The 14,468-nt window shown below is 43.4% G+C and overlaps 1 protein-coding gene across 1 annotated transcript; it reads right to left on the reverse strand.

Annotated features, from left to right (window-relative positions):
* Positions 1–2,357: 2,357 nt before the first annotated feature.
* On the reverse strand, positions 2,358–14,249 carry KLF17 (KLF transcription factor 17). The gene is made up of 3 exons (XM_036107510.2): positions 14,190–14,249; positions 2,951–3,806; positions 2,358–2,602 (listed from the first exon to the last, which is right to left on the reverse strand). Exons 1-3 carry the CDS (start codon positions 14,247–14,249, stop codon positions 2,358–2,360), a joined length of 1,161 nt encoding a protein of 386 aa, XP_035963403.2.
* Positions 14,250–14,468: the final 219 nt, after the last annotated feature.

Below are 14,468 nucleotides of genomic sequence, written 5' to 3' on the forward strand. Positions count from 1 at the left end.
TGGCTCCTCCCAGTTCCATTCCTTGGTGAAAGTGATGGGTCACCAACAGACCTCTCTTTTATGTTCTAACAAGCAATCTGACCTTCTGACCCTACCAGCAGGGATGTGTGTGAGCCACAGGGGATGGAGAACAGCCCTGGCCCATTGAGTTTGAGATGTCCTGCTTCACAGAAGGGACCCAGTGCCCAGGTGGGAATGAAAGAAACTTAAGGCACTCATTGGGTCACAATCGAGTACGCCCTGCCCTTATTTATCATATCCACTCCTCTCACTCAGAGTTTGGGTGGAAGGCACCTGAATGCCTGGCCCAGGTACACTGGGGCCATGAGGGGAACAGACCAAGGTGGCCATGCAGGAGGGGGTGAGGGTGGGGATGGGGGTGACAGGCGTCACCACATCTGTGGGACTTCCACAATGCCCAGAATAAATTTGAGCCCCCAGAGGTTTGGCTCCTCTCTTTGGCAACACTGAGTGCTTTCAGAATGTTTAACTGTGGTTTTAATGCCCCACAGCAAGGCACTGTCATGCTCTGTGTCCTTAGTGTCCAACACAGGACATGACCAAGGGTAGACATCCAGGAAATGGAGGTCTGGCTAACCCCCATGAGTCCTTCAGGTTTGACTCAGTCACCTCCTTGAGAAGTCTTTCTCCCCTGACACACCTTTCCATTGTCCCTGTGCCCCCCACCATGAGTCCCCACAGCAGCGATGCTCTTTTCAGTGGGCTCAAAGAACATTTGTCGAATGAATGGAAGCTTGCTGGTTGACTCTTCTCTGAGCAGTTGTGTTGGTCCAGGAATCTGGAATTCTTTTCTCTTCATTCACCTGCTCAGTTTATTCCAACATTTAAGGGATTACTAGATGTTACATATACTCACTGAGCTCAATGGTGACCTCCCCCAGAAAGCCTTTCTGACCTTCCCGTTTAGGTGCTTCTCCTCTCCGTGGCCACCACCCCTAGGTGGACTTCTCAGCCCCTAGACCAAGATGATCCCTTGGCCACAGGAACCAGACCTGATTCATCTCTCTGTGGCCATCACCTGGCAGGGCTTGGCAACACCTGCAGAAGGTATCATCTCTAGAGTAGAGAGATTCTGGTTGGGATCCCAGCTCTGCCACCTGAGTTTGGGCAAGTTCCTTTCTATTAGTTTGCTGGTGAGTGGAATGGTTGGCTGAGAAGTCCAGAAATGAGACTCAAAACTACCTGAGTACCCAGGATAGTCATTATGCTCTCTACCCTACAGAAGGAAAAAGGGCAGGACAGGGCCTTTAAAACCTGGTGTTTGGTAGTCCAGGTACCTGGGCTCAGTTAGGGGAGGAAAGGAAGTTACAATAGGCTTTGTCCTTCTCTGCCCCAGTCTAATGACCTCCACCCCCAGATTACCTAGAAAACAGAGCCTAAAACAAGAACTAAGTACTGATGTTTTATTTGAGAGGTGCAAACCCAGGGCACTGAGTGAGAAAAGGGAAGCAAGGCAAGGAAGAACTGACGGTAATGAAAGTGATAGCAGTTGGGTCCTGCTTCATGACAAGCCTTGAAGAAACACAGCAGGTGTGTCCAATGGCTACCTGGGTGATTTCCCCATTGGTGGAACTGTTTGGAGAAACAGTACCTTGCAGCAATTGAGGAAAAGGAGGGAAGAAGGTATTTATCTGCCCGATTCTCTCCCATCTCCCATTAGTCAAATGTTATCTCAGGAGCATTTACTCCCCCACACTTCTGGGTTGCTAATAGCAACTTGAGATGCCAGATTCCATGCCCTTTAGTGGGGCATTCCAACCAAGTCTGGAAGCTAGAGGAGAGTCAATCTCTGGGCATGTGGCTGATGAGTGCCAGGGAGAATTTGATTCAGTACATAAGATGTGTCCAAAACAGTCCAATACTGTTTTTCTCATTTACCAGATGAGGAAACATGGCATAGTGATCAAACACTTTTTCCAAGGTCACATGGCTAGTAAGTGGTAAATTCAGAATTTAAACATAGTTTGGCTCTGGAAACTATAGAAGACCAAGATAAGGAAGTTGGATTTTATGTAGCAGGCAAAGGAGAGTCACTAAAGAGTTTCAAGCTGGGGAGTGACACAAGATAAAGAGCTTTTTGATAAAGCTCTCAATCTCTACTTTCCTCCAGTTTCCCATGCGGCCAACCTTGGCAAAAGTAGGTGGCCCCAGAGAGGTGAGGGCATGCAAGACAGTTTTGAGGAGTCTCTGACTGGGTCCAGAGCTCATACAGGCTTTAACACCACCTCATAAACTTTCTCTGTCTTCATCTAAGCCTGTACCTACTGAAGACTAGCTGGTCAGAGGCAGGCAAGATCTGGGTAGAGAAGCCAAGATGAGGAGAAGAGGAGATTGGCCTAAAGACCAGGAGCAGGAGGACCAGCCATCTGTCCATTGTTGGCCTGTGGGTCTGGGGATCCTGGTGCCCGTCGATGAATCCTCTGGTGTTGCCTGAGATGATCAGATCTCATGAATTGTCGGCCGCATTGATCACATCTATGTGGTCGATATCTGGTGTGTATCCGCGTATGTCGTCCAAGCTCATCAGAACGGAAGAAAGACCATATACAGCCTTCCCACATGCATTTATAGGGCCTCTCACCTGTGGGGAGGTGACAAGGAACAGAAGAAATTAAGTAGAAGAATATGCCAGCACGTGCATAGGAAGGGGTCTGACTCTATTGAGGAAGAGCCGTCAAGGTTGAGAAACCAAAGGAAAACCAAGGGAAAGTAGTGAGGAGGCAACACAATCAGCAGCCCCATGATTTTGGCATGGTCACACTGGATGGGGGGAAAGCAAATTGGTGGGGCCAATATAGCTTGACCCCAAGCTTGAAGGATGACAAGCTAATCCCAAGCCATTACAAACCAATGGTCTAGCACAGATCTAAAGCCCAGAGACTCCTCTACCCCACCCAACCCTACCCCACCTATCTGACACCTCATTCACCTGTGTGTTTGCGTTGGTGACTCACAAGGTGGGAGCGCTTAGTATAAGCTTTTCCGCAGCTTTCATATTGGCAGCAGTAAGGCCTTGAAACCGGGGATCTCCTCCTGAGAGCCCTTTCCTGGGCCCTGGAGTTCCACTCCGCTCTCTGTGGAGCATGCATGGGCTGCTTGGGTAAGGGGTCTTCCTGGGAGCCTGGCTGGCTGAGAGAGTCCTGGGATTCTAAAGCCAGAAATGATGGGGACCCAGCTGGGTTCATCCTAAAATCATGGGGTTCTCTAGGGGGCAACATCTGAGTCAAAGAAGGGAGCATTGCCTGGGCCTCAATAGAAGGCATGGTTGGGGCCAATAACATTTTAGGTGTTAAAGAGTCTCTATTAGAACGTACTGTTGGGAGGCCAGAATAAGGCATTGTTGGCACATTGATGTGGGATGTCATTGAGAGTCCACTGGGAGCTGAGACTGGCGGCCCACCGGGGGCCATTCTTAGATTCCTAGCAAAGGTCATGGCCACCCCTGAAGTACTGGGCTCTCCTAAGGGCATCATCTGGGGCCCCTTGAAAATCATTATTCCTGGCTGGGAGGGAGGCAGTCCCTCACAGTAAATCATCTGGGAAGGAGTGCAAGTCACTTGGGAGCAGTAGCTCACACCACGCTCGGGCAGTGACATACTGAACTGTGGCCCCATTTCACTTGCATTCTGCCTGGGTGCCTCAGCTAAGGCCAAGGGGATCCTCTCCAGCTCTGTGTACTGAAGGAAGTGTTGAATGCCTGATGCGCCATCATTCCAAGAGGTGTGCCCTCCACTGCGTCTAGGAGGTGGAGCTGTGTCCAAGATGGACATTGACTTCTCAGTATCCTTGAAGAGAGAGAAGTGAAATTCACCCTAGTTCAAATTCTCCAGTTCCACATGTCCCTCCTTCCCATCTCCAGACTCCACCCTAATCCAGCCTCCAATATCTCTTGCCTGAATTATCCTGCCACCCGACCATTCTCCAGTTTGGACTTTCTAAGCTGCAAGTCTAGCTGATAAGGAGCACAGTGGAAGCCTAAATGTGACTCATGCCATTTTTCCTCCTTGTCATGATTTTGTTTATTTCATAAAAAGCAATGAAGAGAGCAAATAAAATATTCCACAACCTACACCTTCAGCAAAACTCTGAGAAAACCTTCAAAGATTATCTTTAAGTGTGAGGGTGAGAACATCCAAAATCAGCCTAAGTGCAGAAAGCCACAAGAGTAAGAAGACTTGAGGGTTCAGATGGGTCATGGCTTTAGCAAAATTTAGAAACATCTGCAAATATTTACTTACAGAAGAGGGTCTCAGCTGAGTTGGAACTGCTGTGGACAAGTCTGAGATCAAACATTGGAGGAGGCGACGAAAAGAGGCAGGCTTTTTTTTTTTTGGAAGATTTTATTTATTTATTTGACAGAGAAAGACACGGCGAGAGAGGGAACACAAGCAGGGGGAGTGGGAGAGGGAGAAGCAGGCTGCCTGCTGAGCAGGGAACCTGATGGGGGGCTCAATCCCAGGACCCTGGGATCATGACTGGAGCCAAAGGCAGACGCTTAACGAACTGAGCCACCCAGGTGCCCCAAGAGGCAGACTTTTAACAAGGGTAGGAGATTGGCTTGGAAGTCAAGAGGCAGTATTCCTGGATGACTGACTGGTGTGAAGGGAAGTAAAGAAGAGATTGGTGGTAGAACCTCTTGAAACAGGACAGGATCCAAATATCATATTTTTTAAAGTTGTCCATCACTGTAGCATTAGAGAGAGCTCTTGAGCTAAAAACTGGGGCCCCTTGAAAATCATTACTCCTGGCTCCACTGCTCCATAACCTCCCATCTACTCCTCCACTGTGACAGTCCAGAAAAGACCAATCCATTCAAATATGAAAACCAAAACATAAGTAAAAAATACAGTATCCATAAAAGATACTAAAATACCAACAGAAACTGAAGATTGCAATCTCAGGAAAAAAAAAAAATGGGGGCGCCTGGGTGGCTCAGTTGGTTAAGCATCTGCCTTCAGCTCAGGTCATGATCCTGGGGTCCTGGGATGGAACCTGCTTCTCCTTCTCCCTCTGCCCCTCCCCCTGCTCCTGTTTGCACGAGCTCTCTTGCTCTTTCTCTCTCTCGAATAAATAAATAAAATCTTTAAAAAAATCACCAGAAAAAAATGTTGCCACAGATCAAGGAAAAATGAGCAACATTCACATTCTCACACACACACACACACACACACACACAAACACAAAGAAACTTAAGAAAGCAATTTCGGCTTTTACACCAATTACAGAAACCCCACAGAGCAGAAATAAAGGAATTCAAAGAAGTTACGTCTAGATAATAAGCTACAAGTTATATTAGAGGGGAGGGGGGGACAATGATAAGCATCGGAGGGGCTTCTGTGGTGGTGGCAATGTTTCATAGATCTTCACTTTGTGCTCATCCATTAGGCCGTACACTTATATTCACGTCTCTGTTTGAGTGTTATTTTTCATTAAAATAGTTTCAAAATAATATTGTGAGAAATCAGGATTTTCAGCAAGTGAAAAATTCTATTATAAAAATCAGAGTAAAAATCAATTAAAAATAATGGTGAATTTAAATAGGAAATATTCTATACATTTTTCCCTCCTAAGAGGGAATTCACAGCTATAAATGTTTATAATAATAAAAAAAAATCTCAAATCAACAACCTAGCTTTACACCCTAACTAGAAAAAGAAGAACGAACTAACCCCAAAGCTAGCAGAAGGAAGGAACTATTAGAAAAATATCAAAGAGGGGTGCCTGGGTGGCTCAGTCATTAAGTGTCTGCCTTTGGCTCAGGTCATGATCCCAGGGTCCTGGGATCAAGCCCCGCATCGGGCTCCCTGCTCCGCAGGAAGCCTGCTTCTCCCTCTCCCACTCTCCCTGCTTCTCCCTCTCCCACTCTCCCTGCTTGTGTTTCTGCTCTCGCTAACTCTCTCTCTGTAAAATAAATAAATAAAATCTTTAAAAAGAAAGAAAGAAAAATATCAATGAAACCAAGAGTTGGTTCTTTGGAGAGATTAACAAAATTGCCTAACCTTTAGCTAAATTCATCAAGAAAAATATGAAAGTGAGGACATTACTACCAACTTTACAGAAATGAAAAAGATTATGAGAGTACTATGAATAATTTCATGCGAACAATTTGGATAACTAAACGAAATGGATAAATTCCTAAAAAGACAAAAACCTACCAACACTGAATCATGAAGAAATAGAAAAATCTATACAGACCCAAAACTAGTAAAGAGACTGAATCAGTAATCAAAAGCCTCTAGGACAAAGAAAAACCCTGAACTTGATGGCTTTATGGTGAATTCTAAACATTTAAAGAAGGATATCAATGCTTCTCAAATTTTTCCAAAAAATTGAAGAGGAGGGAATACTTGCTACCTCATTCTCACATTGCCTTGATACCAAAGCCAGACAAAGACATCACAAGTAAAATAAACAACAAGCCAACATTTTTCATGAATATAGATGCAAAAAAATCCTCAAAAAAAAATTTAGCAAACCAAATCCACCAGCATATTTTTTTCCACCAGCATATTAATCAGATTATACAACATGACCAAGTGGAATTTATTCCAGAAACACAAGGCTGATTCAGCATCTGAAAATCAAAGTAAAATAAAGGCGGGGGGGGGGGGGCGGGCAGAAAAAGCATTTGAAACAATCCAATACCCTTTCATGATTAAGAAAAAAAAAAAAAACTCTCAAAAAAACCCTTCTCAAAAAACAAATTATCCAATTTGATAAAAGACATTTCATTTATGAAAAACCCACAACTTACATCATATTCATGATGAAAAACTGAAGGCTCTTTAAGATCAAGAAGATAAGAATGCCTGCTTTTACCATTTTTACTCAACATTGTATTGGAAGTTCTAACCAGAGCAGTTAGATAAGAAAAACAAAAGGCATCTGTATTGGAAAAAATAGTAAACTATCTGTTCCCAGATGATATGATCTTATATGCAGAAAACCCTAAGGATTACACACACACACACACACACACACCTGTTAGAACTAATAAATTCAGCAAAAGTAGTAAGATTCATTTTTTTAAAAAAATATTTATTTATTTATTTATCTATCTATCTATCTATCTATTTGAGAAAGAGAGAGAGTACATGCATGTGAGTGGCAGGGAGGGGCAGAGGGAGAGGGAGAGAATCTCAAGTAGGCTCTGCACTGAGCAAAGAGCCCAACTCGGGGTCCCATCCCACAACCCTGAGATCATGACTTGAGCTGAAACCAAGAGTCAGACACTTAACCAACTGAGCCACTCAGGCACCCCGAAAGTAATAAGATTCAAATTCAAGACACGAATAGATACTTTTCTAAAGAAGACATCCAGATGGCTAACAGACTCATGAAAAGATCCTCAACAACGCTCATCATCAGGGAAATACAAATCAAAACCACGATGAGATACCACCTCACACCTGTCAGAACGGCTAAAATTAACAACAGAAGAAACAACAGGTGTTGGCGAGGATGCAGAGAAAGGGGAACCCTCTTGCACTGTTGGTGGGAATGCCACTCTGGAGAACAGTATGGAGGTTCCTCAAAAAGTTAAAATAGTCCCAGTGGAACCATGAAGCTGTAATTAGGGGCGCCTGGGTGGCTCAGTCGTTAAGCGTCTGCCTTCGGCTCAGGTCGTGATCCCAGGATCCTGGGATCGAGCCCCACATCGGGCTCCCTGCTTAGCGGGGAGCCTGTTTCTCCCTCTCCCACTCCCCCTGCTTGTGTTCCCTCTCTCGCTGTCTTTCTCTCTGTCAAATAAATAAATAAATAAATAAATAAATAAATAAATAAATAAAATTAAAAAAAAAAAGAAGTTAAAATAGAACTACTCTATGATCCAGCAATTGCACTACTAGGTATTCACACAAAGTATACAAAAATACAGATTCAAAGGGGTACATGCACCCCGATGTTTACAGCAGCATTATCAACAATAGCCAAATTATGGAGAGAGCCCAAACATCCATCAACTGATGAATGGATAAAAACACACAATGGAATATTACTCAGCCATTAAAAAGAATGAAATCTTGGGGGCACCTGTGTGGCTCAGCTGGTTAAGTGATTGACTCTTTTTTTTTTTTTTTTAAAGATTTTTTATTTATTTATTTGAGAGAGAGAATGAGAGAGAGCAAGCACATGAGAGGGGGGAGGGTCAGAGGGAGAAGCAGACTCCCTGCCGAGCAGGGAGCCCGACGCGGGACTCGATCCAGGGACTCCAGGCTCATGACCTGAGCCGAAGGCAGTCGCTTAACCAACTGAGCCACCCAGGCGCCCCAAGTGATTGACTCTTAATTTCAGCTCAGGTCATGATCTCAGGGTCATGAGATCAAGCCCCATATCAGTTTCTGTGCTGGGTGTGGAACTTGCTTAAGATTCTCTCTCTCTCCCTCACCCTCTGCCCTTTCTCCCACCTCCCTCTCCCTCTCAAAAAAAAGAAAAGAAAAGAAAAAGAAAAAATCTTGCCACTTGCAATGATGTGGATGGATCCAGAGTGTATTATGCTAAATGAAATTAGTCAGAGAAAGACAAATATCATATGATCTCATTCATATGTGCAATTTAAGAAAAAAAACAGATCAACATATGGGAAGGGGGAAAAAAAGGAGAGAGGGAAACAAACCATAAGAGACTCTTAATGATACAGAACAAACTGAGGGTTGATGGAGGGGAGGTGGGGGGGATGGGCTAGATGGGGGATGGGTATTCAGAAGGGCACTTATGATGAGCACTGGGTGTTGTATGTGAGTGATGAATCACTGAATTCTACTTTTTTTTAAAAGATTTTATTTATTTGTCAGAGGGAGAGCGAGAGCACACATGCTGGGGGAGAGACAGGCAGAGGGAGAAGCAGGCCCCCTGCTGAGCAGGGAGCCTGATGTAGGACTCGATCCCAGGACCTTGGGATCATGACCTGAGCTGAAGGCAGACACTTAACCAACTGAGCCACCCAGGCATCCCTGAATTCTACTCCTGAAACCAATATTGCACTGTAGGTTAACTAACTAAAATTTAAATTAAAAAACAAAAAGATTAAAATTCAACACACAAAAATCAGTTGTTTCTATACACTGACAATGAACTATCTGTAAAGGAAATTAGGAAATCAGGGGCGCCTGGGTGGCTCAGTCGGTTAAGCATCTGCCTTTTGCTCAGGTCATGATCTCAGGGTCCTGGGATTGAGCCCCGCATCGGTCTCCCTGCTCCGCGGGGAGTCTGCTTCTCCCTCTCCCTCTGCCTATTTGCTCTCTATCTCTCTGTCAAATAAATAAATAAAATCTTTAAAAAAAAAAAAAAGAAAATCAATTCAATTTACAATAGCATCAAGACGAATTAAATACTTAGAAATAACCAAGGAGGTTAACTTAATCACTGAAAAATACAAAACATTACTGAAAGAAATTAAAGACATAATAAATGGAAAGACATCTTAATATTCATGGATTAGAAGACTTTAATAGTTACGATGTCAATGCTACCCAAAACAATCTGCAGGTTCCATGCGACCCCTACCAAAATACCTTTCTTTGCAAGAATAGAAAAATCTACACCCTAAAATTCATATGGAATTTCAAGGGACCCCAAATAGCCAAAAACAATCTTGAAAAAGAATAAAATTGGAAAATTTACACTTCTTGATTCAAAACTTACTACAAAGCTAAGTCATCAAAGCAAGGTACTATTGGCATTAAGTATAGACCTATTCACGAACAGAAAGGAATAGAGCCCAGAAATAAACCCCCACACATATGGTCAAATGATTTTCAACAAGGGTGCCAAGATCGTTGAATGGTGGGAAAGACAGCCTTTTCAATAAATGGCGCTGGTATAACTGGATATCCACATGCAAAAGAATGAAGGGCCCTTACTTAATACCACATACAAAAATTAATTCAAAATGGATCAAAGACCTAAACATAAGAGCTAAACTATAACTCTTAGAAGGAAACATAGGGGAAAAGCTTCACGACGTTGGATTGGTAATGATTTCTCGGATATGACACTCAGGAACGGCAACAAAAGAAAAAAAGAGATGAAGTTGGACTTCATCAAATTAAAATCTTTTGTGCATCAAAAGACACCACCAGCAGAATACAAAGGCAACCCACAGAATGGGAGAAAACATTTGCAATTCACATATCTAACGGAGACTAATATCTAGAAAATATAGATAGCTCCTAAAACTTAACCTAAAAACAAATAACCCGATTCGAAAATGGGCAAGGGACTTAACTAGACTTTTCTCCAAAGATATACAAATGGCCAATAAGCAAATGGAAGATGCTCAACATAACTAATCATTAGGGAAATGCAAATCAAAGCCACAATGTGATACCACTTCACACCCACTTAAAATGATTGTTATCAAAAAGAACAACAACAACAACAACAACCCAAAGTGTTGGCAAGATATGGAGAAACTAGAATCCTTGTGGTAGGAATGTAAAATGGTGCAGCCACTGTGGAAAACAGTAATGACAGCCCCTCAACAAATTAAAATAAAATTACTATATGATGCAACAATTCCACTTCTGGTATCTACCTACAAGAACTGAAAGCAGGGACTGAACTAGGTATCTGTACACCCATGTTCACAGCAGCATCATTCACAGTAGCCAAAACATGGAAGCAACGCAAGTGCCCATCAGCAGACGAATGGATGAACAAAAGGTGGCATATACCTACATTGGAATATTATTCAGCCTTAAAAAAAAAAAGGAGGAAATTCTGATATACTTCAACATGAATGAGCCTGGAAAACATTAAGCTAAATCGAATAAGGACAAAAAATGTATGGTTCCATTTATATAAGATATTTAAGGAAGTCAAATTCAAAGAGACAAAGAACGTTGATTGCCTGCCAGGGATTTGGGAAGTTACTTTTTATTGGTTAAAGAGTTTCAGTTTGGAAGGCAGAGGGGCATAGGGGAAGGGAGGGAAAATGAAACAAGACAAAACCAGAGAGGGAGACAAACCATAAGAGACTCCTAATCATAGGAAACAAGCTGAGGGTTGCTGCAGAGGAGGAGGGTGGAGGGATGGGGTAACTGGGTGATGGACATTGGGGATGGTATGTGTTATAATGAGCACTGGGTGTTATATAAGACTAATGAATCACAGGCCCGTACCCTGAAACAAATAATACATTATATGTTAATTAATTGAATTTAAATTAAAAAAAATAAAAATTAAAAATTAAAAAGAATTTCAGTTTGGGAAGATGAAAAAATTTGTGGAGATTAATAGTGGGGATGGTTGCATAGTAATGTGAATATGATTAATGCCGCTAATCATACACTTAAACGTGGTTATAATGATATTTTTGTTTTATAGATTTTACCACACTTTTTAAAAAATGTCTAAAAAAAGGACACAAAAGGGGTTCCCACTGGCCAAATTTGTGACAATTTGAACATCAAAAAGAGTAATGACTATTGGTTTTAATAGAATTTTGAACACTGTGAATTGAAGTGAAAATTAAGTGTTTATTGTATCTTTCCAATAAGAAATTTATTTCAAAATCACCAAAAAGAGTCCAGTGGTTTAAGAAAAATCCTACATTACAGAAGAACACAAGCTAATAAATGTAGAAGGAATGGTAGAATTGAAAAATCATTATTTTACAACCCTTAATAAAACTTTTGATTAAGGAAACTTGGTTGACACCAGTGGGTGAATGACTGATAGGGAACTGGGCATTTGGATATATCCAAGATAACATTACATAGATTACTTTCTGACCACAAGGCTAAACGTTAAGTTTAAATAGAGAGATTAATCAGGTACCTTAATTCAAGGGCCAAGCCTAGGGTCACCCAAATGTGGGGAGCTAGATGTGTCTCCTGATGAAGAGGAAGCCTACCATACCTATGAGACATTCTTACCAACAATCAGGAATCCAATGAAGCTTTAAGGTCTAACTTCAGTTTACAAGTGACACAAGAGCTAGAAGATCAAGCTAACTTATACCACGAGAACGCAATGTGATAAATCCAGAAGGAACAGTCTACAAAAGTTAGGATAATGAAAAATGGAAAGTCAGTCAGGAAAAAAGAAAATTATTCTAATTTCAAAAAAACTCGAGGGGCGCCTGGGTGGCTCAGTCGTTAAGCGTCTGCCTTCGGCTCAGGTCGTGATCCCAGGATCCTGGGATCGAGCCCCGCATCGGGCTCCCTGCTCAGCGGGGAGTCTGCTTCTCCCTCTCCCACTCCCCCTGCTTGTGTTCCCTCTCTTGCTGTCTCTCTCTCTGTCAAATAAATAAATAAAAAGTCTTAAAAAAAAAAAACTCAAGAGATGTAACCAGATGCAGTGTGTGGTCTTAAAGCAGGTCCTGGTTTGGACATATTAGCGTAAAGGACATTTTAGGGACGACTAGGGGAATCTGAATAAGAATTACATTTAAGATGATATTAAGAATTTTGGTAGGTTTGAAAATGTTTGACTATGGAAGAAAATAATTTTCTTTCACCCTAGAAGGGTTGGCGAGATCCTATCTGTTTTATTCACCACTATATGCAACTAGCATAAAGTAGGCTCGTAACAGCCTCGAGATAGCTGTCTATTGGATGGGCATTTCTGGGGTGCTCAGCCCCTTTTTCCTCCCTCTCAGTGATGGCCCTCTTTTATTTTCCTGATCCTTCACAGGCAAACTTCTTTGGAGATACTTAAAATATACACCTTCACCACTACCTTGCCTAATTACTCCCCAAATTCAACTTGGCCCCCATTTCTCCACAGAAACCGCTTTCATAAAGGTCAACAACCACTTTCATGTCACTAAGTCCAAACACTTGTCAGACCCCTTCTTGCTTGACCTCTCAGGAGCTTCTGAGACTCCTGGCCACTCTTCTTGAAATGTTTTCCTCCCTTGACCTTGGGAACACATTGTCACACTTGCTGGGTTTTTCTCCTTCTCTTCGCCCTGGCCCTCCCTCCTCCTCAGTCGCCTCTATAGCTTTCCCTTACTGGCTACTTTCTAGGCAATCTTTCTCATGCTAATGATCCATTTAGGTTTATATTCCACTTAGTCTTAAACCAGTAGCTCCAGGGCAGACTTCTCCTGAATCTTCCAGCCGCCTAATGCTCTGTCCACTTGGATAGCCCAAAGGCACTTCAATGGACTGCGTCTAAAACTCCTGCTCATCCTTACTTGCCCACCCACAGGAGTAAAAAACAAGCCTGTTCCTTCTCATCCTTTGCTCTCTCACAAAATGTCACTATTCTTGCCCAATGGTGCAAGCCAGAAATCTGGTAAGGTGTCCTGGATGGCTCCTTCACCACCTAGATGCAAGTTAATTACCAATTCTTATGGTGTCTACCTCCAAAACATGTCCAAGATCTATTTGGTTTTCTCTATCTCCACGCTCCCCTCCCTAGTTAGGCTGCCATTTTAGTTCTCACTTGGATTATCACAGTACCTTTCCAACAATCCCCTTGAATTCTGCCCACCTCTATCAGGGCACTCTTTACAAAATGCAAATCTAATCATGACTGATCACATTTAAATTCCTCAGTGGCTTCCTACTGGCTCAAGCCCTGCATGATCTCAGTAGCCACTCTCGCATCACTCTCTTGGCCTTAGTTCTCGGTCCATCTTTCACTTCCTCCAAGGTAGGAGCTTACTGTCTCTGGTCTCAGTCCTGTAAACCCTTCACCCATCCAGTTCCCCAGTTCCAGACCAAATCCTTAGCTGTCTTCTCAACCTCCTAAATCAACTCAAACACCTCTGCTATTTGTTCCTGTGGACCCTGCTCTTCTCCTTAATAGTAATTTGTACACTTCCAATCATTCAGCTGTTTATTAATAAAATGGCATAATATCTTATAGTAAGCTCACCACTGCATTCCCAGGGTCTTGGCAAAGGCCTGCCACTTAGTAATGTTTTCCTCCCTGCCTGCTTCCCACTGACTTCCTAACTTTTTCTTCTCTCCTGGATACTCAAGTCCCTTGACAGAGCAGGGCGTTACCCCCAGAGCCCAGCACAGGTGCTAATGCTGGGTGAATATTAATTGCATAAATGACACATGACTTATGTCCGCGATCTCCCAACCCTCCCCTTCCTAACCCTATCCCTCACACTTCTAATACCTCAGATTTCTGCTTCCCTCCACCCCCAGCCTGCACCCACCCCACCCCCGCCCGCCACGCCCGGCCCTGGCGCTGACTTCTGGACTCACCTGCACGAGCTGGTACTGAGCCGGCTGCCACTGTCTCAGCCTCTCGGCCTCCCGCTCCATCTCAGCCTGGGATGGGCTGCACATCAGAACCGTGTGCGGGTCCAGGCCCACACCAGAGCACAGCTGAGACGCGCTGCCTCAGCGTCTCAGGTCAGGTGTCCTGCCGCCACCACGCCACAATCACAATTGCCTAGCTCAGCTTCTACTTAGCACCGTGCCGCCGGGAGGGGCGGAGCCAAGGGCCGCACCCACAGACCCACCCATCAGCAGCCGCCCCAC

Source organism: Halichoerus grypus, chromosome 5, assembly GCF_964656455.1.
Source record: "Halichoerus grypus chromosome 5, mHalGry1.hap1.1, whole genome shotgun sequence".
In the NCBI taxonomy this organism is placed as follows: domain Eukaryota; kingdom Metazoa; phylum Chordata; class Mammalia; order Carnivora; family Phocidae; genus Halichoerus; species Halichoerus grypus.